The 26,964-nt window shown below is 43.6% G+C and overlaps 1 protein-coding gene across 6 annotated transcripts in view; it reads right to left on the minus strand.

Annotated features, from left to right (window-relative positions):
* The window catches only part of LOC128687229 (RNA polymerase II-associated protein 1), a 212,166-nt gene that overhangs the window by 53,036 nt on the left and 132,166 nt on the right, over window positions 1-26,964 (minus strand). For all 6 annotated transcript variants that reach the window (XM_070098490.1, XM_070098491.1, XM_070098486.1 and 3 more), the window contains 2 exons: window positions 22,034-22,140; window positions 1,464-1,707 (listed from right to left, as the gene is read on the minus strand). In XM_070098490.1, the coding sequence (XP_069954591.1) occupies window positions 1,464-1,707; window positions 22,034-22,140 (351 nt within the window). The remainder of the gene's footprint in view (window positions 1-1,463; window positions 1,708-22,033; window positions 22,141-26,964) is intronic.

Here is a 26,964-nt window from a genome sequence, read left to right on the forward strand (position 1 = left end):
CTACACTCCCTGCATGTCTGCTACACTTCCTGCATGTCTGCTACACTTACTGCATGTCTGCTACACTTCCTGCATGTCTGCTACACTTCATGCTTAAATTCCATGGTGTTTCTCACTTTGTTTATCACACTAATTTACTTTGGAGCCATGGTTACTTATTTCACAGTTGCACTGCAAAAATAACACAACCTACAATGGGAAATAAGAGAAATGTTTGAAGGTATGAGCAGAAGCTTCCTCAGCCACCGAGAGAGAGCCATCCACCGGCCCTAGCTGGCGGACGGCTGATCACCAAGTTGGCCGATAACAGAAGTGGCCGATAACCGGGGATCCAGTGTATTAATAATCAGTGTCGGCTCGTCCAGAAATAGAATGGGGAACTGCGTGACTACAAGCCTCATAAAACAGCATAATAAACATGAACAGACCGATTGCAACTGGGCATGTGCTGCATCGAATGCCGCTCCTCGCTGCCAGGTGTAATGCCAGTAATACCTATATTATGGTATCACATCAAACTTCTTTTTTCGATCATTTTTTATCTCATTTCGACAAAAAATTAAAAATTCATTTATAAATACACTGAGAACAATATACAACAGATTTTTCTTGTAATGTATTTGCCAGTTGTAAATTATTTTATTGTAAGGTTGATGAAGTCATACATCTGGCAGTGAGCATCTGGGGAGACAGCAGCTCTGCAGCTCTTATGAACAAGCAGCCCCTGATAATAATAATTTATTTTGACATGATACACGTTTGTACAAAGGAATATAATAGTTGGGTGTACATGCCAAAAGCCCCTTTACATGCAGAGCATTTCAGGCAAGCTGAAATCTAACTTAAGATTAATTAGGCAATAATAATACATATGGTCCTAGGTAGTAGGTTGTAGACAGAGAGGTATTACCGTCCTGCAAAGCAAGTGTAAAACCTAAGCCTGTAATTGTTTTACATGATGGTAGGATTGCTGGTAACTTTTTTCTGTCTCATAAACATTCAAGAATTTAGGTACATCTTGCTACTTCTACTTACACTTAGGTCACATTACACATGCATGTACAAGCATATATATACACACACCCCTCTGAGTTTTCTTCTTTTTTACCAGTTCTTGTTCTTGTTTATTTCCTCTTATCTCCATGGGGAAGTGGAACAGAATTCTTCCTCTGTCATCCATGCATGTCATAAGAGAAGGCTAAAGTGCCAGGAGCAAGGGGCTAGTAATCCTTTCTCCTGTGTATGTACATTACTAAAGTTAAAAAGAGAAACTTTTGTTTTTCTTTTTGGGCCACCCTGCCTCGGTGGGATATGGCCGGTTTGTTGAAAGAAGAGTACATATGGTCATGAGGTGAGTTACATTACTTTTCAAATGACCCTCTGGGCTATATACCTCCCCCCCCCACCCTCATCCTTCAGAATGTAGGCACTGAACCGTATTGAATTAAAGTATTTTAGCCAACCTTCAGCAGATGTAGTGCTTCTCTGAGAGGTACACCGTACACAGAAGACATCGAGGCTACACTCTGGCCAGTGAGAAGGGGCGAGAGATTGTGTGGAAGGAAGTGATCCAGGATAACAGAGATGAGGTGTGGAGTCTGGGCTAGTGTCCACGCAGCTGTCAGAGAGTGACGAACCATGCGAGTTAAGATGCCCAGAATGTTGATTACCGTCTCTGGGCTCGGCTGTAGACTCTCAAGTATGTACCTGCATGGCCAAAAACACTGTAATGGTGCTCATTTTTATTTAAAAATGTAATAAAACATATTTTTTTGTAAATACATATGCATGATAGTACAGTGGGCCCTCGGATAATGCATGCATCGGCTAACGCCAAAATCGGCTAATGCCTTGCTTTGGCGTAAAAAAATTGGCTTGGATAACAACTTAAAACTTGGTTAAGAACTTTCGTCCCAAACATGTCCGCACGGCGTCCTGAGCGGGCCCGGCCACTCACTCCATGTACCAGCCAGTGTGCCATTGTTTACAAAGCCAGTGAGGCCGATTCCACGCGTACATGCGATATACAGTGGACCCCCGCCTAACGATCAGCTCCCAACTCGACCAATTATGTAAGTGTATTTTTGTAAGTGCTTTTGTAGGTGTATTTTTGGGGGTCTGAAACGGATTAATCTAATTCACAATATTTATTATGGGAACAAATTTGGTCTATAACGGCACACAAACAGACTTCTGGATTGAAATAATATCGTTAGGCGGGGGTCCACTGTATTTTGAATTACAGTGGAACCTCAAAAATCGAATTTAATCCGTTCCAGGAGCTAGTTCTAAATCCGAAAAGTCTGAAATTTGAAGCAATATTTCCCATAAGAAATCATGGAAATACAATTAATCCATTCCAGAAACCCAAAAATATTCACACAAAAAATACATTTTACAGAGATTAATTACAGTTTTACATACAACAAATACTATAGTTTTTAATTATGTATAGTAATACATATAAAATAACATTTTTACTTACCTTTATTGAAGATTGGTGATGGCATCTGGAAGATAGGGAGGAGGAGGGAGGGAGTTGGGGTTAGTGTTTGGAAGGAGAATCCCCCTCCATGAGGACTTCAGGTAAAGCCCTCTGTGGAGTTACTTCCCTTCTCTGTCTTTTAATGCCACTAGGACTGGCTTGAGAGTCACTGGACCCCTGTCTCACAAAATAACTGTCCACAGTCCTCTGTTTCTGGCGCCTCTTTAACATTTCCCTAAAATGGGACATGGTTCTGTCACTGAACTTGTTGCAAAGATGGCTTGTTTCAGCTTGCTCAGGGTGGTACTTCTGCACAAACATTTGGACATCATTCCACTTGGCACAAATCTCCTTAATCTTTGAAGAAGGCACCTCATCCACTCCCTCTTCCTCCTCTTCTGAAGCAAGTTCCTCAGCTGTGGTCTGATACCGCTCCAGATGAAGCTCTTGCAGCTCTTCAGTGGTTAGCTCTTCCCTGTGGTCCTCCATCAACTCTTCCACATCCTCACCACTCACCTCCAACCCCAGGGTGTTCCCCAATGCCACAATAGAGTCCACAACAGGCAGAGGGTGAGCTGGGTCAGGGTCAGCCTCAAACCCTTCAAAATCCCTCTTTTGGACACAATCTGGGGACAATTGTCTCCAAGCAGAGTTCAAAGTCCTGGAAGTCACTCCCTCCCAAGCCTTACCTATAAGGCTTATGGAGTTGTAGATGGTGAAGTGATTCCTCCAGAACTCTCTTAGGGTCAACTTAGTGTATGTGGTCACTTCAAAGCACTTTTCAAACACTGCTTTTGTGTAGAGTTTTTTGAAGTTAGAAATGACCTGCTGGTCCATGGGCTGGAGGAGAGGAGTGGTGTTAGGAGGCAAGAACTTCACTTTTATAAAACTGAAGTCCTTAGACAAGAGGTCTAATAAGTTTGGAGGGTGAGCAGGAGCATTGTCCATTAACAGGAGGCACTTGAGTGGCAATTTCTTTTCCTGGAGGTATTTTTCACACTGGGGCCAAACACTTCACAGACCCACTCTTTGAAAATTTGTCTTGTGACCCATGCCTTATGATTAGCTTTCCACAAGACACATAACTTGTTCTTAAAGACATTGTTTTTCTGAATGATACACAAGTAAAGGCTTCACTTTAAAATCACCACTAGCATTAGCACAGAATAAACGAGTAAGCCTGTCTTTCATAGGCTTGTGTCCTGGCAGTGCCTTTTCCTCCTGTGTGATGAAGATCCTTTTTGTCATTTTCTTCCAAAACAAGCCTGTTTCGTCACAATTAAACACTTGTTCAGGTTTGAATTCTTCACTGTCTATGTACCCCTTAAACTCCTGTACAAACTTCTCAGCCACCCGTTTGTCTGAACTGGCTGCCTCACAATGTCTTACAACATTGTGTATGCCACTACGCTTCTTAAATCTGTCAAACCAGCCTCTGCTGGCCTTAAATTCACTATCAGCGCTGGTTCCAGGAGTTTTCTGTACCAGATCGGCATGCAACTTCCTTGCCTTTTCACAAATAATCGTCTCTGAAACACTATCACCTGCAATCTCTTTATCCTTGATCCACACCAGTAACAACTTCTCAACCTCTTCAACTATTTGTGGTCTTTTTTTGGTTAGCATATTAACATCTTTCACAACATCAGCTTCCTTGATTTGTTCTTTCTTTGCCATGATAGAACCGATGGTCGACTTGTTTTTCCCATACATCCTGGCAAGCTCAACAAGTCTCACACCACTCTCATACTTCTGTATTATTTCCTTCTTCACATCTATGGTGTTTCTCACTTTCTTTACCACAGGGGTACCACTAGCAAGTTTCTTTGGGCCCATGGCAGCTTATTTCACAGTCCCACAAGCACTAAACACAACAAAATAATCATAAAATGTGTGAATGAGAGCGCAGGTTAGTGTTCAATCAAGCATAAACAAAGCTAGACTGCTCATGGCGCCTGCGCGGGGACGCGGACAGAGCGGGCCAGCGGACAGGTCCCGTACCCGGCGGTCCGAAATTAGGGGCACGTTCGATAATTGGGACAAAGTTTGTCCGGAAAAATGGTCTTATTTTCAAAACGTTCGATATTTGATACGTTCGATTTTTGAGGTTCCACTGTAAGTGACAGTGATAATGACGCTCTAGTAGCTAGGAATGATAACCTTAACTCCATATGTAATTCATACATAGGACAATGCGAGACAATACAGCCATTCTTATTATCTTAAACACCACCAAACAGGTGCATACACTGCACTAAAATACGAAAGAAGAACTGAAAAGACACCTTATGTAAAAAGTGTAAGTGGTGAGTGCATAATGGATGTATGTACAGTAATGGTGCCAGAATTCATTTTGTGTGTTACATATGCACTTTAGGACAGTTACCCTTTATCAATGAGGACAATGATTTACCTAATTTTAATACAAGTGACCCATTGCAATATACTGATGATTATAATTGTTTTATGAAAACAAGCCTTCACTTTATTCATGTCAATGCATGATCACTTTTTCCAAAATTGACAGAGATTAGGATTTTAGCTAACAGAACTAGGGCGGCAGTTATATCCATCTCTGAATCCTGGTTGGATGATACAGTGACTGACGACAAAGTCAAAAATAGAAGGTTACAATATAAAACACTTGGATAGGAACAGAAAAGGTGGTGAGATATGTGCCTACATAAGAAATGACTTAGCTTACAACCCAAGACCTGATTTAAATAACAATAAACAGGAGATTCTATGGTTTGAAGTGCTGCTTCCCAAGACCAAACCCATCTTAGTAGGAACTAGTTACTGCCCTCTCACCCACGACCAGTTCTTAGAAGACTTTTCCAGTCTTGTCCGGACTTGAAAACAATTGCGAGACAATAATACTGGGAGACTTCAATATCTGTTTCTAGCAGCAAAATAACGGGCTATGCAAAAGCTATAAGCAAATTCTAAGTTTAAATAGCTACACTCAACTAATTAATACACCAACCTAGATCACAGTTCTCAGCCACCTTGAGAACATTAGTCAGTCAGGCGTCATTACCACAGGCCTTAGTGATCATTTCATTATTTACTGCACCAGGAAAATCACTACGGATAGGATACGCCTACACAGGACAATCAAAATGAGGTCAAATAAAAATTACAGTAAATAAACACTGGTAAACAGGCTACGCAATTGTGACTGGACAGTGATAAGTTGCACAGACGTAAATGATGCCTGGGAAAAATTCAAAACAATGTTCACTACCATCCTTGATAATATTGTACCAGTTAAAGAGGTTAGGATTAAACGTAGAACTGAACCCTGGATGACTACTGAGATATTAGATATGAAATTCAGAGATCAGTTGCTAAATTATTATTATAATCAAAAAGAAGTGCTAAGCCACAAGGGCTATACAGCGCTGCAGGGTAGGGAAGGAAGCGAGGGTACTGGATGGCAGAAGGGAGGAGGGATGATCAGTAGGTTACAGAAAACAGCGGGGCAGGGGATAGTACGGGGGTAGAGGGTAGCAAGAGATTGAAGTAGAAAGGGCTGAAGATATCAGAATTTGTGAAGTAAGTTAGTTGTTGTCAAAAAGTCAATGAGAGAGTCCGGATGAAAGATGGGTCCATCAGCGAGAAGGGAAGGTAAAGAGAGAGCAGCGGAGCGAAGACGACGAAGGAGGTAAATTCTGCGTGCTCGTTGATAAGTGGGCAGTCCAACAGAATGTGGCTGACTGATAATGGAGCTTGGCAATTCTCACAGAGAGGAGCAGGGCGCCTCTCCATGAGATATCCATGAGTAAGACAAGTATGGCCAATGCGAAGACGGGAGAGAGTAGTCTCTCAACCTCAATACTGGTGATAAGAAGACGGCCAGTAACCTATACTTGGTTTAATAGATTGAAGTTTGTTGCCGAGCATAGTAGACCAACGGTGTTGCCAACGGGTGTGAAGGTGGGAAGATATTGCAGCAAAATAGTCCATAAATGGAATACCTCTATATGAAACTGGTAGGTCATGTACTGCTGACCGTGCAGCAGTGTCTGCCTGTTCATTGACCTGTACGTCAACATGACCAGGGACCCAACAAAAAACAATATCTTTATGCTTGATAAAGATGCGGCGTAGCCAAAGTTGGATACGGAGGACTAAGGGGTGAGGTGTATCAAATTTCTGTATAGCCTGTAAAGCACTAAGGGAGTCTGACACAACCACAAATGATGACACAGGCATAGATGCAATACGGATAAGTGCTGCAAGGATGGCATACAATTCAGCAGTAAAAATACTTGCCGAAGATAGTAAATGCCCTCGTACGACGCTGTCCGGAAACACTGCTGCGAATCCTACGCCGTCAGAAGACTTAGAGCCATCTGTGTACACAGCAATGGCATGAGAATGAGAGTGAAAGTGGTCAAGAAAAAGAGAGCGGGAAGCAACCGTAGACAGTTGGGCTTTCGAGCAAGGGAGAGAGAAAGAACAGACTCGAACAGCTGGAACTTCCCAGGGAGGTAGGGAAAAGTGAGATGCTACATGAACATAGAAAGGTGGTAATTGAAGAGAAGACAAGAGCGAATGAAGGCGAAGAGAGAAGGGACGGAGTAAACAGGGGCGGCGAACAAATAAAGAGTGTCTACTAATATCAGTGACCATTCTATAAATGGAAGGATTGCGGAGATCATGAGAGCGTACATAGTAGTGAAGGCAATGGGCATCACGGCGATCGAATAAGGATGGAACGTTCGCTTCTGCATAGAGGCTCTCGACAGGGGAAGAGCGAAAAGCACCAAGGCATAAACGTAATCCTTGGTGATGAATGGGGTTAAGGCTAGAGAGAGTAGCAGGAGATGCCGCTGAATAGATCTGGTCACCATAATCAAGTTTCGATAAAATAAGGGTGGAATGTAGGCGAAGGAGGGTTCGACGATCAGCTCCCCATGAAAGATGAGCAAGGGCTTTAAGAAGGTTCAGCCGGCTGTGACAAGTTGCCTTCAGAGAGGTAATGTGAGGTTTCCAGGATAACCTACGATCAAAGAGGAGGCCCAGAAACTTGACTGTATCACGTTCAGGGATATGGGAGCCATAGAGGTACAAAGGATGATCGGAGATGACAGAGCATCTAGTGAAAGTAATTTGGTGGGTTTTAGTGCTGGAAAATTTAAACCCACGTGTGGTGGCCCAATTGGAAACATGGTCGACTGCATGCTGGAGAGAAGCTGTAATGAGGTGACAGTCAGCGCCTGCACAGGCAATAGCGAAGTCATCAACATAGAGTGATGACCAAATATTTGATGGAAGACTAGAGGCCAAATCATTAAAAGCAAGGAGAAAAAGTGTTGTGCTCAGAACACATCCCTGGGGGACACCTTCAGCTTGGATAAAGTCCGGGGAGAGCACATTATTAACCCGAACACGGAAATGCCTGTCAGTTAAAAAGTTCTAAAGGAAGGATGGTAGATTGCCTCGAAGGCCTAAGGAGTGGGCTTGGGCTAAAATATTATACCTCCAAGTTGTGTCATATGCCTTCTCAAGGTCAAAAAATATGGCAATAACTGAGTGGTTATTCGCAAAGGCATTACGAACATACGTATCCAAGTATAGTAAGGGGTCTATGGTAGAACGTCCCTTACGAAAGCCATAATGACGAGTGGAGAGACTGTTCTGTGTCTCTAAATACCACACTAAACATCTATTTACCAGGCGTTCCATCACTTTGCAAACTGCACTGGTAAGAGCAATGGGACGATAGTGGGAGGTTTCATGTCCCGTAGTGCCTGGTTTGCGGAAAGGGAGAACAATGGTGGATTTCCACAGCTGTGGAAGAACTCCTTGTGACCAAATAAGATTGTAAAGGCGTAATAAGACTGCAAGGGCTGACTGATGTAAATGTTGTAGCATACGAATATGAATGTCGTCGGGCCCAGCTGCCGATGATCGGCAAGCTGAGAGTGTTGCCTCCAGTTCTTGAAGTGTAAAAGGCACATTATACTGTTCTTCTCTGAGAGAAGAAAAGTCCAAGGGTGCTAACTCTCTGGCAGACTTTGAGGAAAGAAATGAGGGGCATAGATGGAGTCCCTGAGAAATACGGACCAGATGATTGCCAATTTCATTGGCAACATCTAGTGGGTTTGCTATATCAACACCGGCAACCCGCAGAACAGGAGCCGGGTCAGGAGAATATTTACCACTCAGTTTTCGTACTTTTTTCCAGACTTCACTCATAGAGGAAGCAGAGGTGATGGTGGAGACATAATCTCGCCAGCAAGTGCGTTTAGCATCACGGATGACACGGCGAGCGATCGCACGCTTCTGCTTAAAATCAAGAAGTCTCTCTGTGGTTCTATTGTACCGGTACCTGCCCCATGTAGCGCGTTTCAAACGTACTGCACAAGCACAAGTAGGAGACCACCAAGGCACGCATTTCTGAGAATGCCTGCCCGAAGTTTGGGGTATAGAATGAGAAGCTGTGGTTAAAACGGAGGACGAGAAGAGGTGTAAAAGCTCATCGATGGAGGAAGAAGAAGGAACCTCTCTAAAAACAGTTAGGTGTGAGTAAAGGTTCCAATTTGCCTGATCAAATTGCCAGCGTGGGATGCGAAGAGGTGGTGAATATGAAGGGGAAGTAAGAATGATTGGGAAATGATCGCTGTCATGTAGGTCCGGGAGAACAGACCAAGTGAAGTCTAATGCGGCGGAGGAAGAGCAGATTGAGAGATCGATGCAAGAGAGAGTGTGAGTCCGAGGATCAAAATGGGTGAGAGTACTTGTATTTAAAACATGGAGGGGGTGGGTGGCAAGAAAAGCCTCTAACTGAATGCCACGGGAATCACAGTGAGACATCTCCCCCAGAGGAAATGGTGGGCATTAAAATCACCAAGTAACAGAATCGGTGGCAGTAATGATGAAACAAGAAAGGCAATATCCAGAATAGATAATGCCCGAGAAGGAGAGAGATATAAAGAACAGAGCGTATACCACCTATGCAAGTGGATACGGGCTGCTGTGTAATGCAGCGAAGTACGAACAAATAGCTGATGGTACGGAATATCAGTGCGTAGAAGAAGGGCACTTTCATTAAAGGTCCCATCAGGAAAAGGATCTGAAGAATACAATAAATTATAGCCTGAGATGGGAGAGATAACAGCAGAGTGTAATTTTGGTTCCTGTAAGCAAACACCAACAGGGAAAAACTGGGAGAGTAACATCTGAAGCTCACCCTGATTACCCCTGAGGCCGCGTATATTCCACTGTAAATAGGCCATGATTGGCAATGATAAAGATACCTGAAATACGCAGGTAAGGGTTCCTACGGACTAGAGGGGTTAGAAAAGTCCACATGCGGAGGCAGTGGAAAAAGTTCAAGCAGTGAAGGAACGGTGCGCTGTGAAGAAAGGAGTTGCGCAGATGGAGCAGAGGAGAGAGAAGGAGTGGAGGGTGGATCAGTGTCCATTGATGGTTTGGTCTCTGCAATATATTCAGAGATTGCTTCAAGTGTTTCGGAATTCAGAGACGTCGTATGGGAGACAATATTGGAAATGGTAGGGGGAGGATGAGTAAAGATTGGAACTGTACTGGTCTCTACCAAGGTAGGGGGGGGGGCGAAAGGGTGGAGGGAACTGGAGAAGTGTGGAAGGGGACAGAAGAGGCAGAAACCTGGGAGGTGGCAGAAGAGGAAGAAACTTGGGAGGGAACAGGGGAGGAAGGCACAGTACGAGGAGGAGGGTGAACCTCTACACTTGTAACAGAGCCAGTGAGAGGGGGAGAACCAGGTACAGAGACAGGGAAGGTAAAATGAGGAGGTGGAAGATGGGTAGGAGGTGTTAACGGACCTTTTTTTGACTTTTGAGAAGTAGAGGGACGATTGGGAGGAGGTGTCATACGAGATCTCGTCGCTACTGAGGCTTGTGAGAGAGAACACGAAGAAGCGAGATCAGACTGAGGCGTTGAAGTAGGGACGTCTGAGCTGAGGACAGCAAAAGAATTAGATACAGGAGTGACTATGGGAGAGGTAACCACAGAGGTGGGTGCAGAAGATGGGATACCAGAAGTGGGGGGACGTTTTGAAACACGGGAATAAGAAACACGAGGTAGTCTCCCATGGAGGCGGAGATGAGAAACTGCCATGGCATAAGGGAGACCTTCTGCCACTTTGAGGTAACGGATTTCCCGCTCGTTTAAGTAGACTTGACAACGGCGAGAGTACGAAGGGTGAGCCTCATGACAATTAAGGCAAGAGGGAGGTTGATTGCAAGACGTATTAGAATGGTCATCGGCACCACAGACTGGGCATTCGGCGATAGATCTGCAATATTTCGCTGGATGGCCAAATCGCCAGCAATTTCTACACTGTTGCGGTGTAGGGATCACCTTTCGAACTTATAACCGATGTCCTGCTACATAAACTGAGGATGGGAGTTCACGGCTGTCAAAAGTTAAACGAGCCACATTGCTAGGGATCAGTTGCTAAAAAGATTTAAAACAAACAGACAGGATATTGCAGCACTAAATGAATTCCAAAGGGTGAGGAACAGAGTGCAGAGACTTATAAAACGAGCTAGGGCAAAGCACTATTGCTCAAAAATTGAAGAGTATAAGCATAACCCCAGAAAGCTCTGGCAACAACTAAAACAGTTGGGGTATAGCCATAAACCAGTAGACAGGTCTAACATAGTACTATCGATAATGAGGTATGCCACAAAACAACTAAGGTGGAAAACTGTTTTAATCCCTACCACACATATGTCGCATCAACATTAGTAAGTAAACTACCAGCTGCATCAAGTACATTTAACACAGACTCTGATAAGTTTCAAACATACTATATCAATAAAGGGGTAACCCAAACAGTTGTCAACTGTAAGTATATCTCATGACTTTATTCAAAAAGAACTAAGCAGGTTAAACCCCACTAAGAGCACCAGCCCTGATAACATCCCCTCTAAGTTCCTAAAAGATGGTGCTGCTGAACTGTCAATCCCTATTGCTCACATAATAAATTTGTCCATCACCACTAATACCATACCAGAAGGGTTCAAGGAGGCCAGAGTTACTCTTATCTTCAAGAAAAATAGTAGGTCTGATGTAAGTAACTATAGACCTGTTAGTATACTCAGTGTAATATCCAAAATTCTAGAGAGGGCAGTGTACTGTCAAGTAGTTAAGTACCTTAATGACAACAACATTCTCCATAGCTATCAATCAGGTTTTAAAAGATCTTACTCAACTGACACTTCCCTAATTAATCTGATGGATTACTTGAGAACTGAAATGTCAATGGGGAACCTCATAGGTATGGTAACTTTAGACCTGCAAAAGGCCTTCAATACTGTCAACCACAATATACATGTGTTATGTAAGAAACTTCAAGGTATCAGTATAGGTTCTGTAGACTGGTTTAAGTCCTACCTTAACAACATGAGACAAATTGTCAAAATCAACAAAACGGAATCAGAACCCCTGCCGATAGCATGTGGAGTTCCCCAAGGTAGTATTCTGGGTCCCTTATTATTCCTATGCTATGTTAATAACATGCCCATCAGTGTCAAGTGCAAACTCCTACTGTATGCAGATGACAGTGCTCTATTAGTGTCGGGTAAAGACCCACAAGATATGGCTAATGTATTAACACTGGAACTAGAGTCCTGCAGCAAATGGTTAGTAGACAACAAACTATCATTACACCTCAGGAAAACTGAAGCCATTCTCTTTGGCATGAAACAAACTGAGAAGAGTAAATAATTTTAATGTGCAGTGCAATGGGGAGCCGATCACTTCAGTTTCCTCAGTAAAATATCTGGGAATCCCCTTTGACCCATTCATGTCAGGAGAACTCATACGGAACAGTGTAGTAAAGGAAGCAAATGACAGATTGAAATTCCTCTATAGACAACCACAGTGTCTACCTACTGAGGCTCACAGGACCCTATGTCTAGCCCTTATACAATATCATATGGATTACACTTGCTCTTCATGGTACTCTGCCTTGACAAAAAAAAAATGAAAGATAGACTGCAAATCACCCAGAACAAAATGGTAAGATTCATCCTGGACCTGAGTCCAAGTGAGCATGTAGACCAGGATAAATTACAGCAGCTGGATATACTGAATGTTGAAGACAGAGTAAAACAACTAAAGCTAAATCATGTTTATAAAATTGCTCACAAACAGTGTCCAGAATATCTTGCTGTCAATTTTGTCAAGGTTGGGAACCAAAGCAATCATAGTACTAGGGGGAGAGAGCACAACTTTGTAGTACCCACAGTCATTGGCCAGGCTTCAAACACCTTTTATTGTACAGCAATAAAGGAATGGAACAGACTGCCTGCACATGTCAAAGCCAGTCATAACATGAACCAGTTCAAGAAGAGTGCCAAAAGGTGTCTGATGAATGTAGCTACAGAAAGAGAGGAGAATGATTTTTTATTTTTTTAGCTAACACAAGTTTAATTTTATCTTATTCCAAGTAATGACCTTCATATTGTAGTGTTAATGACCCTCGTGTAGTATTATTTTTATTTTATTATCACACCGGCCGATTCCCACCAAGGCAGGGTGGCCCGAAAAAGAAAAACTTTCACCATCATTCACTCCATCACTGTCTTGCCAGAAGGATGCTTTACACTACAGTTTTTAAACTGCAACATTAACACCCCTCCTTCAGAGTGCAGGCACTGTACTTCCCATCTCCAGGACTCAAGTCCGGCCTGCCGGTTTCCCTGAATCCCTTCATAAATGTTACTCTGCTCACACTCCAACAGCACGTCAAGTATTAAAAACCATTTGTCTCCATTCACTCCTATCAAACACGCTCACACATGCCTGCTGGAAGTCCAAGCCCCTCGCACACAAAACCTCCTTTACCCCCTCCCTCCAACCCTTCCTAGGCCGACCCCTACCCCGCCTTCCTTCCACTACAGACTGATACACTCTTGAAGTCATTCTGTTTCGCTCCATTCTCTCTACATGTCCGAACCACCTCAACAACCCTTCCTCAGCCCTCTGGACAACAGTTTTGGTAATCCCGCACCTCCTCCTAACTTCCAAACTACGAATTCTCTGCATTATATTCACACCACACGTTGCCCTCAGACATGACATCTCCACTGCCTCCAGCCTTCTCCTCGCTGCAACATTCATCACCCACGCTTCACACCCATATAAGAGCGTTGGTAAAACTATACTCTCATACATTAGTCTTAATAGTATGATAATAAGGCGTTATCTCCTTTATAGAATAGTAATAAGATAGTATCACCCTTATATTATAATAATAAGATAAAAGAACCCCAATGGAAATAAATCATTGACTTTTGTGTTATCCCGGGTACTTGACACACATGCTGCTATGTATGATAATCTATGTAACTGTATTGTGTATACCTCAACAAACTTGCTTACTAACATTAAGAAAGAATGACATTTTCTTTGAGGACGTATTCGATGGTAGGTGTCTTGATGCCACTGATGGTTCCTTGATGGTAGGTGTCTTGATGCCACTGATGGTTCCTTGATGGTAGGTGTCTTGATGCCACTGATGGTTCCTTGATGGTAGGCATCTTGATGCCACTGATGGTTCCTTGATGGTAAGTGTCTTGATGCCACTGATGGTTCCTTGATGGTAGGTGTCTTGATGCCACTGATGGTTCCTTGATGGTAGGCATCTTGATGCCACTGATGGTTCCTTGATGGTAAGTGTCTTGATGCCACTGATGGTTCCTTGACGGTAGGTGTCTTGATGCCACTGATGGTTCCTTGATGGTAGGCATCTTGATGCCACTGATGGTTCCTTGATGGTAGGTGTCTTGATGCCACTGATGGTTCCTTGACGGTAGGTGTCTTGATGCCACTGATGGTTCCTTGATGGTAGGTGTCTTGATGCCACTGATGGTTCCTTGATGGTAGGTGTCTTGATGCCACTGATGGTTCCTTGATGGTAGGTGTCTTGATGCCACTGATGGTTCCTTGATGGTAGGCATCTTGATGCCACTGATGGTTCCTTGATGGTAGGTGTCTTGATGCCACTGATGGTTCCTTGATGGTAGGTGTCTTGATGCCACTGATGGTTCCTTGATGGTAGGTGTCTTGATGCCACTGATGGTTCCTTGATGGTAGGTGTCTTGATGCCACTGATGGTTCCTTGATGGTAGGTGTCTTGATGCCACTGATAGTTCCTTGATGGTAGGTATCTTGATGCCACTGATGGTTCCTTGATGGTAGGTGTCTTGATGCCACTGATGGTTCCTTGATGGTAGGTGTCTTGATGCCACTGATAGTTCCTTGATGGTAGGTATCTTGATGCCACTGATGGTTCCTTGGTGGTAGGTGTCTTGATGCCACTGATGGTTCCTTGATGGTAGGTGTCTTGATGCCACTGATGGTTCCTTGATGGCAGGTGTCTTGATACCACTGATGGTTCCTTGATGGTAGGTGTTTTGATGCCACTGATGGTTCCTTGATGGCAGGTGTCTTGATACCACTGATGGTTCCTTGATGGTAGGTGTTTTGATGCCACTGATGGTTCCTTGATGGCACTTGATGGTATTACAGGGTCTTGTGTGTAGATCTGGTAGCAGGAATGATACTCTTAGGAGGTAATGACAATGCTTTATTTAGGGCAAGGTACACAGGCAGTGTGTTTAATAAGGCAATCGGCCAGGCCCATGCCTGCGAGGGAAAGAGTGAGTAGGCTTCTTGTCTGAATGACGTTGGATGCCAGAGTGAGGCAGGGTAAGCATGGTGTGAGCTGAGCTTGGTAGGTGTATATATGGCAGCACCAGTGTGGCATATGCATGTATATATGCATGAGAGAGAGAGCAAGAGAGAGAGAAAGAGAGAGAGCAAGAGAAAGAGAGAGCAAGAGAGAGAGAGAGAGAGAGAGAGAGAGAGAGAGAGAGAGAGAGAGAGAGAGAGAGAGAGAGAGAGAGAGAGCGAGCGAGAGAGCGAGCGAGAGAGCGAGAGCGAGTGAGAGAGCGAGAGAGAGCGAGAGAGAGTGAGAGAGAGCGAGAGAGAGCAAGAGAGAGCAAGAGAGAGCAAGAGAGAGCAAGAGAGAGCGAGAGAGAGCGAGAGAGAGCGAGAGAGAGCGAGAGAGAGCGAGAGAGAGCGAGAGTGAGAGCGAGAGAGAGCGAGAGCGAGAGAGAGCGAGAGTGAGAGATAGAGTGATAGAGTGAGAGATAGAGCAAGAGATAGAGCGAGTGAGAGATAGAGCGAGAGAGAAATAGAGAGCGAGAGAAATAGAGAGTGAGAGAAATAGAGAGAGCGAGAGAGAGAGAGAGAGAGAGAGAGAGAGAGAGAGAGAGAGAGAGAGAGAGAGAGAGAGAGAGAGAGAGAGAGAGAGAGAGAGAGAGAGAGAGAGAGAGAGAGAGCCAATAATTAATATTTGCATCAATAACTCATTACAGTTGTGACCCTATGTGGAAGTGTGAATTGCTCATTACTCTATAATTTATTCATGATTGTAGCCATGTATGAACATAAGTAAATTTACTTACTTACATGATTCATTACCTTTGTACCTTGTTCAGCTATCAAAACTTTGGGGTCCAGTCCCTGGACCCATTATGTACCTTTCTAATCTTTTGATTAATGCCCACAGGATGGGTATGGGGTGTATAATAAACATATTAAACTGTTAAAAACAGCATGGCATGGAATACAAACCCAACTGGGCATACAATGGTAAGTGTCTTGATGCCACTGATGGTTCCTTGATGGTAGGAGTCTTGATGCCACTGACAATTCCTTGATGGTAGATGTCTTGATACCACTGATGGGCTCTTGATCCACAGAATTGCAATTATCCCCCCATTTCCTGGGATTAAATCTCATTACCTTCCATTTCACAAACACTATAACCCAAAAGAATTTTGTGCATCCTCCTAAATAACAGTACTAGTAGTGGTAATAGCAGCAGCAGTAAAAGTAATGTTAATACTAATATTATTAATCCTAGGTAGTAGGTTGGTCGACAGCAACCACCCAGGGAGGTACTACTGTCCTGTGGTGGTAGGTTGGTAGACAGCAACCACCCAGGGAGGTACTACTGTCCTGTGGTGGTAAGTTGGTAGACAGCAACTACCTAGGGAGGTACTACCATCATGTGGTAGTAGGTTGGTAGACAGCAACCACCCAGGGAGGTACTACTGTCCTGTGGTGGTAGGTTGGTAGACAGCAACCACCCAGGGAGGTACTACTGTCCTGTGGTGGTAGGTTGGTAGACAGCAACCACCCAGGGAGGTACTACTGTCCTGTGGTAGTAGGTTGGTAGACAGCAACCACCCAGGGAGGTACTACTGTCCTGTGGTGGTAAGTTGGTAGACAGCAACTACCTAGGGAGGTACTACCATCATGTGGTAGTAGGTTGGTAGACAGCAACCACCCAGGGAGGCACTACTGTTACATCTGCTAGAAAAAATGACAGGATGGATAATGAGAACCTTTGAAACTAGGGATGCCAAGCCCATGATGACACTCTTCAGGTCACTTGTTCTATCTAGGCTGGAATATTGCTGCACACTAACAGTACCTTTCAAGGCAGGTGAAATTGCTGACCTAGAAAATGTACAGAGAACCTTCATTGCATGCATAACTGAGGTAAAACACCTCAATTACTGGGAGCACTTGAAGTTCCTGAACCTGTACTCCCTGGAACACAGGCAGGAGAGATACATGATTATATACACCTGGAAAAATCCTAGAGGGACTAGTACCAAACTTGCACATGAAAATCGCTCCCTACGAAAGCAAAAGACTCGGCAGACGATGCAACATCCCCCAATAAAAAGCAGGGGTGTCACTAGCATGTTAAGATACAGCACAATAAGTGTCAGGGGCCCAAGACTGTTCAACTGCCTCCCAGCATACATAAGGGGGATTACCAACAGAGTGGAAGAAAATGGTTTTTATGACGATATGCTGTTGGAGTGTGAGGAAGATAATATTTATGAAGGAATTCAGGGAAACTGGTTAGCTAGATGCGAGTCCTGGAGGAGGGAAGTAGAGTGCCTGCACTCTGAAGGAGAGGTGGGGATGTTGCAGTTTTGAGTTCTAATACTGGTGCCCCTGTGGCAAGACGGTGAGGGAGTGAGTGATCATGAAGATTTTTTTCTTTTTCAGGTCACCCTACCTCAGTGGAAGATGGCTGGTATATTAACCCTTTCAGGGTTGGTGCCGTACTAGTACGGCTTGCATGCCAGGGTTGGTGCCGTACTAGTACGCATAAATTCTAGCACTTTCAAATCTAGAGAGAGAAAGCTGGTAGGCCTACATATGAAAGAATGGGTCTATGTGGTCAGTGTGCGTGGTATAAAAAAATCCTGCAGCACACATTGTACAATGAGAAAAAAAAAACTCTGACCGTGTTTTTGGTTTAAAACAGCGACTTTGCAGTGTATTTTTGCATGCTATTTATGGCTGTATTCTAGTTTTCCTGGTCTCATTTTATAGAATGGAAGACATATTATGGAAATTGAGATGATTTTGATTGGTTTCACAATGAAAAGTACCTTGAAAATGAGCTCAAAGTAGCAGAAATGTTCGACTTTTGCCAAAGTTCAAAGGTAAACAAATCATGCCACACGTCCAATACACGTCAACTGGTGAGTGTAATATTCTTTCACAAGTGCCCTGATACTATATGTACCATTTCTATGCCATTTCTACATGAATGCAGTAGTCTGCATAATATAAATCTTCTATTTTTTGTGAGAATAAAAATTCAAAGTGGAAAGCAAAAGAAACGTAACAGAGGCCTGGGGACGTGAATACTGAACAGAGGAAATGTTATTTTAGTGCCAGAAATGTCTGTCTTGTTTATTCTGGACCCTATTTGGAAATTGACATCTTTTGAAATTTGTGTGAAATTGGCAAAATTGCCAATTTCTGACCACATTATTGGATAGTGAAAATTGGTAAATGGGTGGTTTCTTGTACTCATTCAATAGAAAAAAATGAAATCAATATATTCAATTAAAGAGAGAAATAAAGAAAGGAATAAGAAAAGCAAAAAGAGATTATGAGGCTAAGGTCGCAAGGGATTCAAAGACTGACCCAAAAGGGTTCTTTCAGGTATACAGAAGTAAGATTAGGGACAAGATTGGCAGACTTAAGAGTAACTCTGGTCAGATCACTGACAGTGATAAGGAGATGTGTGAAATTCTAAATACCTACTTCCTCTCAGTTTTCACCCAGGAAAATACTAGCGATATTCCTGAAATAATAGATTACGTAGAACAGGATGATAATAAACTATGTACGATTGTGGTAACTAGTGACATGGTCCTCAGACAAATAGAGAAACTAAAACCTAACAAATCCCCAGGTCCTGATGAACTGTTTGCAAGGGTGTTAAAGGAATGTAAAGAGGAATTTAGCATACCTTGGCTAATCTTTTTAACATATCACTACAAACTGGCATAGTGCCTGATAAGTGGAAAATGGCAAATGTAATACCTATTTACAAGGCAGGTGACAGGTCCTTGGCTTCGAACTATAGACCAATAAGCCTTACCTCCATAGTGGGAAAATTTATGGAATCAATAATTGCTGAAGCAATTCGTAGCCATCTTGACAGGCACAGACTGATTAATGATTCTCAACACGGTTTTACAAAGGGGCGTTCCTGTCTTACGAATTCACTAACTTTTTTCACTAAGGTGTTTGAGGAGGTAGATCATGGTAATGAACATGATATTGTGTATATGGACTTCAGTAAGGCTTTCGATAGAGTTCCACACCAGAGACTATTGAGGAAACTTAGGGCCCACGGAATAGGAGGAGGAATTTTTTCCTGGGTAGAAGCATGGCTGACAAATAGACAGCAGAGAGTTTGCATAAATGGGAAGAAATCAGAATGGGGGCACGTCACAAGCGGTGTTCCTCAGGGGTCAGTGTTGGGCCCGTTGTTGTTCACAATTTACATAAACGACATAGATGAGGGAATAAATAGCGACATAAGCAAATTTGCTGATGACACCAAAATAGGCCGTCCAATTCATTCTAATGAGGATATTAGAGCACTCCAGGATGATTTGAATAGACTGACACAATGGTCGGAGAAGTGGCAGATGCAGTTTAATATTGACAAATGCAAAGTTCTAAATGTTGGACAGTTAAATAACCATGCCACATATAAACTAAATAATGTAGATCTTAAAACTACCGATTGCGAAAAGGATTTAGGAGTTCTGGTTAGTAGTAACCTAAAACCAAGACAACAGTGCATTAGTGTCTGCAATAAAGCTAACAGAATTCTTGGCTTCATATCTAGAAGTATAAATAATAGAAGTCCTCAGGTTGTTCTTCAACTCTATATATCCTTGGTTAGGCCTCATTTAGACTATGCTGTTCAGTTCTGGTCACCATATTACAGAATGAATATAAATGCTCTGGAAAACGTACAAAGGAGGATGACAAAGATGATCCCATGTATCAGAAATCTTCCCTATGAGGATAGACTGAAGGCTCTGAATCTGCACTCTCTCGAAAGGCGTAGAATTAGGGGGGATATGATCAAGGTGTATAAATGGAAAACAGGAATAAATAAAGGGGATGTAAATAGTGTGCTGAAAATTTCCAGCCAAGACAGGACTCGCAGCAATGGTTTCAAGTTGGAAAAATTCAGATTCAGGAAGGATATAGGAAAGCACTGGTTTGGTAATAGAGTAGTGGATGAGTGGAACAAGCTCCCGAGTACAGTTATTGAGGCTAAAACGTTGTGTAGTTTTAAAAGTAGGTTAGGTAAATACATGAGTGGGTGTGGGTGGGTGTGAGTTGGACCTGACTAGATTGTGCTGCTGGGTCTGGTACAGTGCTCCATCCTTTGAGTGGGGATGACCAGACTGGGTGGGTCATTGGGATAATCTGGGGGGTGGGTCATTGGTCTAATCCGGGGGGGGGGGATATGGACCTGCTCTGCATGGGTCAGTAGGCATGCTGCAGTGTTCCTTCTTTCTTATGTTCTTATTTCCATTATTTCTTATGGGAAATATTGCTTCGAATTTCAGACTTTTCGAATTTAGAACTAGCTCCTGGAACAGATTAAGTTCGATTTTTGAGGGTCCACTGTAATGGACAATGCTCCTGCTCATCCCAGACTTGGAAGAGCAAATAGTGGAGGAGTTTAGTTTCATCACAGTGAAGTTCTTGCCCCCTAATACAACTCCTCTCCTCCAGCCCATGGACCAGCAGGTCATTTCAAACTTCAAAAAACTCTACACCAAAGCAGTGTTTCAGAAGTGCTTTGAAGTGACCTCAGACACTGAATTAACCCTAAGAGAGTTCTGGAAAGATCACTTTAATATCCTCCATTGCATAAACCTTATAGGTAAGTCTTGGGACGGAGTGACTTCCAGGACTTTGAAATCTGCTTGGAGAAAATTGTGGCCAGATTGTGTAGAAGAGAGGGATTTTGAAGGGTTTGTGGCTGACCCTAAGGAGCCTTTGCCAGTTGTGGAAACTATTGTGGGATTGAGGATGTCCCTGGGGTTGGAGGTGAGTGGTGAGGATGTGGAAGAGTTGGTGGAGGACCACAGGGAAGAGCTAACCACTGAAGAGCTGCAAGAGCTTAATTTGCAACAGCAACAGATCACAGCTCAGGAAACTGCTGCAGAGGAGGAGGAAGAGAGATGGAGGAAGGTGCCTTCTTCAAAGATTAAGGACATTTGTGCAAAGTGGACTGAAGTGCAAACATTTATGGATGAACTTCACCCTAACAAAGCTGTTGCAGGCCGTATTGGCAACATGTACAATGACAGTGTTGTGTCCCACTTCAGAGAAATCTTAAAGAAACGCCAGAAACAGACCTCTCTGGACAGATATTTTGTCCGACAGGGGTCCAGTGACTCTCAAGTTGTTCCCAGTGGCATTAAAAGAAGAAGGGAAGTAACCCCAGATAAGGACTTCATACCTGAAGTCCTAATGGAAGGAGATTCTCCTTCCAAAAAATAGTGTACACCTTCCTCCTATCCCCTCCTCCCGTCTTCCATCCACGCAGAAGTCTTCAGTAAACGTAAGTGTAATGTTATTATTATTTTTTTAAATGCATGTACTTGATTTCTGATTGTTTTCATCATGTAAATCTTTATTTAATTTGAAAAAAAATATTTTATTTTAATATTTTTGGGTGTCTGGAACGGATTAATTTTATTTCCATTATTTCTTATGGGGAAAATGGTTTGAGTTTCGTGAATTTCGACTTTCGGCAGGCTCTCTGGAACAGATTAATCACGAAACTCGGGGGTCCACTGTATGAGAATTTCACACTAAGGGGAAACAACAGAAAATTTTAAGGTAACAAATAACTGATTTCACTGTAGCAAAACCAATTCCACATGCTCCTAATATTTTTTCCTTTAACCCTTAAACTGTCCAAACGTAGATCTACATTCGCTCACATAATGCTCAGGACGTAGATTACTTTTTTCACATAAGAAAGCATGTAAAATCGAACGTAAATCTGCATTCAGAGCGCTACGCGAGCGAACGTAGATCTATGTTCGGAGCACTATGCGAGCGAACGTAGATCTACGTTTGGACAGTTTAAGAGTTAAAATGTAATGTGTTGAGTACCTGAGTCTGATGTGGGTGTCCATCCTAACCAATGCTCGGATAACATCCAACTTGATTATTTCAAAATCCTTCAGCTCTGCTTCCTCTTGGTCCAGTTCCTGCCGTGCCTGGAAATGATTAATAATGCTCTAGGTTATCCAATTCATTCATATTTTGTTATATAAATGTATAATTTACTGTATTCATCAACTGCATTGAATAAATATACATTGTATTTTGTATTCTTCTTTCTTCATCAATATTCAATAGCTTCTCAAATTATTCCCTCCCCCATCTTTTCAGGACCTCTAACTCCTCTCTCTTACTTTTAACTGCCAACTCCATTTACTCCCATGGCTTTCTCAATAATGTGATGAATGGTGTTGAAAACCAACAAGTTGAAGAACTCAGACACTTATGCAACATATGGGAATCTTTATTGAAGAAATGTTTCACCACACAGTGGCTTCATCAGTCCAATACAAAGTAGAAATAGGTAAGGAGAGGAGGAGTTTGAGGTAATCAGTCCCTCAACCTGGAATCAATGTGTTGAGTCCATCACTCTTATAGGAAGTACAGCATAGGGCCAGAAAGGTGGCCCTATGCACAGAGACAAAGATATTACAGAAGTAGCATCGGCAATGGCTACATCAAACACGGACAACAGGTCTGAAGGAAGCATGGAAACTAAACTGTATGCAGAGATCCTGTCAAACCCACATGGGGCCAAAACAAAGACAGGGAGCACACTAGGACAGAATGAGAGGTTGGAAGACATTGAAGGAACTAGGACATGTGCAAGGACCTTACCAGATACCTGTGGGGGCCAGGAGCAGGTGAGCAGGAAGGATAAATCAAGAAGCATAGGGGCCATAACTAGGGAAGGGACTGAAGGAAGGAACACTCCACGGGAAGGAACTAAAACACATCAGAGGATGCAATGGGAGTCACAGTGGGAGGTGGAAAGGGAAAGATCCGTGTTTGTCTATGGGCTAGACGAAGCTAAAGGGGAAACTTATGATGAAAGAAAGCAGGAGGAGAAAAAAGCGATTGAAGATATCATGAAGGTGATAGGCGAGGGGGACATGACCCAGGTGGCAAATTTTCGGAGAATTGGGTGGTTCACAAAGAAAAGGAATCGGCCTCTCAAAGTAATTTTCAAGACAGAATCAACCCGAACCATGATCCTGCAGGAGAAAGCACGGCTGAGAGGCAAGCAGGAGTTCCGGAGTGTGTACCTCGATCGAGACAGAACACAGGACGAAAGGAAGACAATGAAAGAGAGAGTTCAAAAACGAAAGGAGAAATGGGAGGAAATGAAAAAGGAGAGCAGAATAACCCAGGATCAAATGGAAGGACAAGCGCACCCCCCAGAAACATCTGCAGAAGGACTCCAGCCACGACATCCCCAAGGCAACTGAACAATCCAAACCAACCATCACACACCGATCCCTCTGTTTCCACCCCCTGCACCACAGTTACAGTATTAGAACAGAAGTTGAAGGTTTGGTACACAAATGCAGATGGATTAACGAATAAACATGAGGAATGGCAAGAAAGAACCAATGAGAAGTCCCCAGACATCATAGCAATTACAGAAACAAAACTCATGGAGACAATAACAGATGCAATCTTCCCACCAGGATACCAGATCATGAGGAAAGATAGAAGGGGCAGGGGGGGAGGTGGGGTTGCTCTGCTCATAAAAAACAGATGGAAATTCGAGAAAATGGAAGGAATAGATGAGACGGGAGAAAGAGACTACATAGCAGGTACACTTCAGTCTGGGGAACACAAAGCAGGAGGCCAAGAGAGGAATATGAAGAGAGCAACAGAGCAATGGTGGACACACTTGCTGAGGTGGCAAGAAGAGCTCACTCCAGCAGAGCAAAGTTGCTGGTTATGGGGGATTTCAACCACAGGGAGATTGACTGGGAAAACCTGGAGCCACATGGGGGTCCCGAAACATGGAGAGCCAGGATGTTGGATGTGGTGCTGGAAAACCTCATGCACCAACATGTTAAGGACACTACCAGAGTGAGAGGGGAGGATGAACCAGCAAGATTGGACCTTGTGTTCACCCTGGGCAGCTCAGATATTGAGGACATCAAGTATGAGAGTCCCCTAGGAGCTAGCGACCATGTGGTTCTGTGCTTTGAATACATAGTAGAGCTGCAAGTGGAGAGAATAACAGGAGTTGAATGGGAAAAGCCTTACTATAAAAGAGGGGACTACATAGGGTTGAAGAACTTCCTGTGGGAGGTCCAGTGGGACAGAGAACTGGCAGGAAAGCCAGTAAATGAAATGATGGAATATGTAACAACAAAATGCAAGGAGGCAGTGGAAAGGTTTATTCCCAAGGGCAACAGTAACAATGGGAAGACCAGAACGAGCCCCTGGTTTACCCGACGGTGTAAGGAGGCAAAAACAAAGTGCAATAGAGAATGGAAAAAATACAGAAGGCAGAGAACACACGAAAATAGGGAGATCAGTCGCAGAGCCAGGAATGAGTACGCACAGGTAAGGAGGGAGGCCCAGCGACAGTATGAAAATGACATAGCATCGAGAATCAAGACTGACCCGAAACTGTTGTATAGCCACATCAGGAGGAAGACAACAGTCAAAGACCAGGTGATCAGATTAAGGACAGAAGGTGGAGAACTCACAAGAAATGATCAGGAGGTATGTGAGGAGCTGAACAGGAGATTTAAGGAAGTTTTTACAGTAGAGACAGGAAGGGCTGTGGGAAGACAGCACAGAAGGGAACATCAAGAGGGAATATACCAACAAGTGTTGGATGACATACGAACAACTGAGGAGGAGGTGAAGAAGCTCTTAAGTGACCTTGACACCTCAAAGGCGATGGGACCGGACAACATCTCCCAATGGGTCCTTAGAGAAGGAGCAGAGATGCTGTGCGTGCCTCTAACCACAATCTTCAACACATCCCTTGAAACTGGGCAACTACCTGAGAAATGGAAGACAGCTAATGTAGTCCCCATATTTAAGAAAGGAAACAGAAACGAGGCACTAAACTACAGACCTGTGTCTCTGACATGTATTGTGTGCAAAGTCATGGAGAAGATTATCAGGAGGAGAGTGGTCGAACACCTGGAAAGGAACAAGATTATAAATGAAAACCAGCATGGGTTCATGGAAGGCAAATCTTGTATCACAAACCTCCTGGAGTTTTATGACAAGGTAACAGAAGTAAGACACGAGAGAGAGGGGTGGGTAGATTTAGTTTTCCTAGACTGCAGGAAGGCCTTTGACACAGTTCCCCACAAGAGATTAGTGCAGAAGCTGGAGGATCAGGTGCACGTAAAAGGGAGGGCACTGCAATGGATAAGGGAATACCTGACAGGGAGGCAGCAACGAGTCATGGTACGTGAAGAGGTATCACAGTGGGCGCCTGTTACGAGCGGGGTCCCACAGGGGTCAGTTCTAGGACCAGTGCTATTTTTGATATATGTGAACGACATGATGGAAGGAATGGACTCTGAAGTGTCCCTGTTCGCAGATGACGTGAAGTTGATGAGAAGAATTAAATCGGACAAGGATGAGGCAGGACTGCAAAGAGACCTGGACAGGCTGGACATGTGGTCCAGCAACTGGCTTCTCGAATTCAATCCAGCCAAATGCAAAGTCATGAAGATTGTGGAGGGGCAAAGAAGACCGCAGACAGAGTATAGGCTAGGTGGACAAAGACTACAGACCTCACTCAGGGAGAAAGACCTTGGGGTGACCATAACACCGAGCACATCACCGGAGGCACACATCAACCAAATAACCGCTGCAGCATACGGGCGCCTGGCAAACCTGAGAATAGCGTTCCGATACCTTAATAAGGAATCGTTCAAGACACTGTACACTGTGTATGTTAGGCCCATACTGGAGTATGCAGCACCAGTCTGGAACCCACACCTGGTCAAGCACATCAAGAAGTTAGAGAAAGTACAAAAGTTTGCAACAAGGCTAGTCCCAGAGCTCAAGGGAATGTCGTACGAGGAAAGGTTAAGGGAAATCGGACTGACGACACTGGAGGACAGAAGGGTCAGGAGAGACATGATAATGACATACAAGATACTGCAGGGAATAGACAAGGTGGACAGAGATAGGATGTTCCAGAGAGGGGACACAGGGACAAGGGGTCACAACTGGAAGCTGAAGACTCAGACGAGTCACAGGGACGTTAGGAAGTATTTCTTCAGTCATAGAGTTGTCAGCAAGTGGAATAGCCTAGCAAGTGAAGTAGTGGAGGCAGGAACCATACATAGTTTTAAGAAGAGGTACGACAAAGCTCAGGAAGCAGAGAGAGAGAGGATCCAGTAGCGATCAGTGAAGAGCCGGGGCCAGGAGCTGAGTCTCGACCCCTGCAACCACAATTAGGTGAGTACACACACACACACACACACACACACACACACACACACACACACACACACAGAAAATTGTCAAAGTAGGAAGTCTGAATGTGCATGGATGTTGTGCAAATGATAAGAAAGAGATGATTGTGAATGTCATGAATGAGAAGAAGCTGGATGTCCTGGCTTTAAGTGAAACAAAGCTGAAGGGGGTGGGAGAGTTTCAATGGAGAGGAATAAATGGGATTAGGTCAGGGGTTTCAAATAGAGTTAGAGCTAAAGAAAGAGTAGCAATAATGTTGAAGGATAAGCTATGGCAGGAAAAGAGGGACTATAAATGTATTAATTCAAGGATTATGTGGAGTAAAATAAAGATTGGATGTGAAAAGTGGGTTATAATAAGTGTGTATGCACCTGGAGAAGAGAGAAGTGTAGAGGAGAGAGAGGGATTCTGGGAAATGTTGAGTGAATGTGTGGGGAGTTTTGAATCAAGTGTGAGAGTAATGGTGGTTGGGGATTTCAATGCTAAAGTGGGTAAAAATGTTATGGAGGGAGTAGTAGGTAAATCTGGGGTGCCAGGGGTAAATG

The sequence above is a fragment of the Cherax quadricarinatus genome, chromosome 62, assembly GCF_038502225.1.
Source record: "Cherax quadricarinatus isolate ZL_2023a chromosome 62, ASM3850222v1, whole genome shotgun sequence".
Taxonomy (NCBI): domain Eukaryota; kingdom Metazoa; phylum Arthropoda; class Malacostraca; order Decapoda; family Parastacidae; genus Cherax; species Cherax quadricarinatus.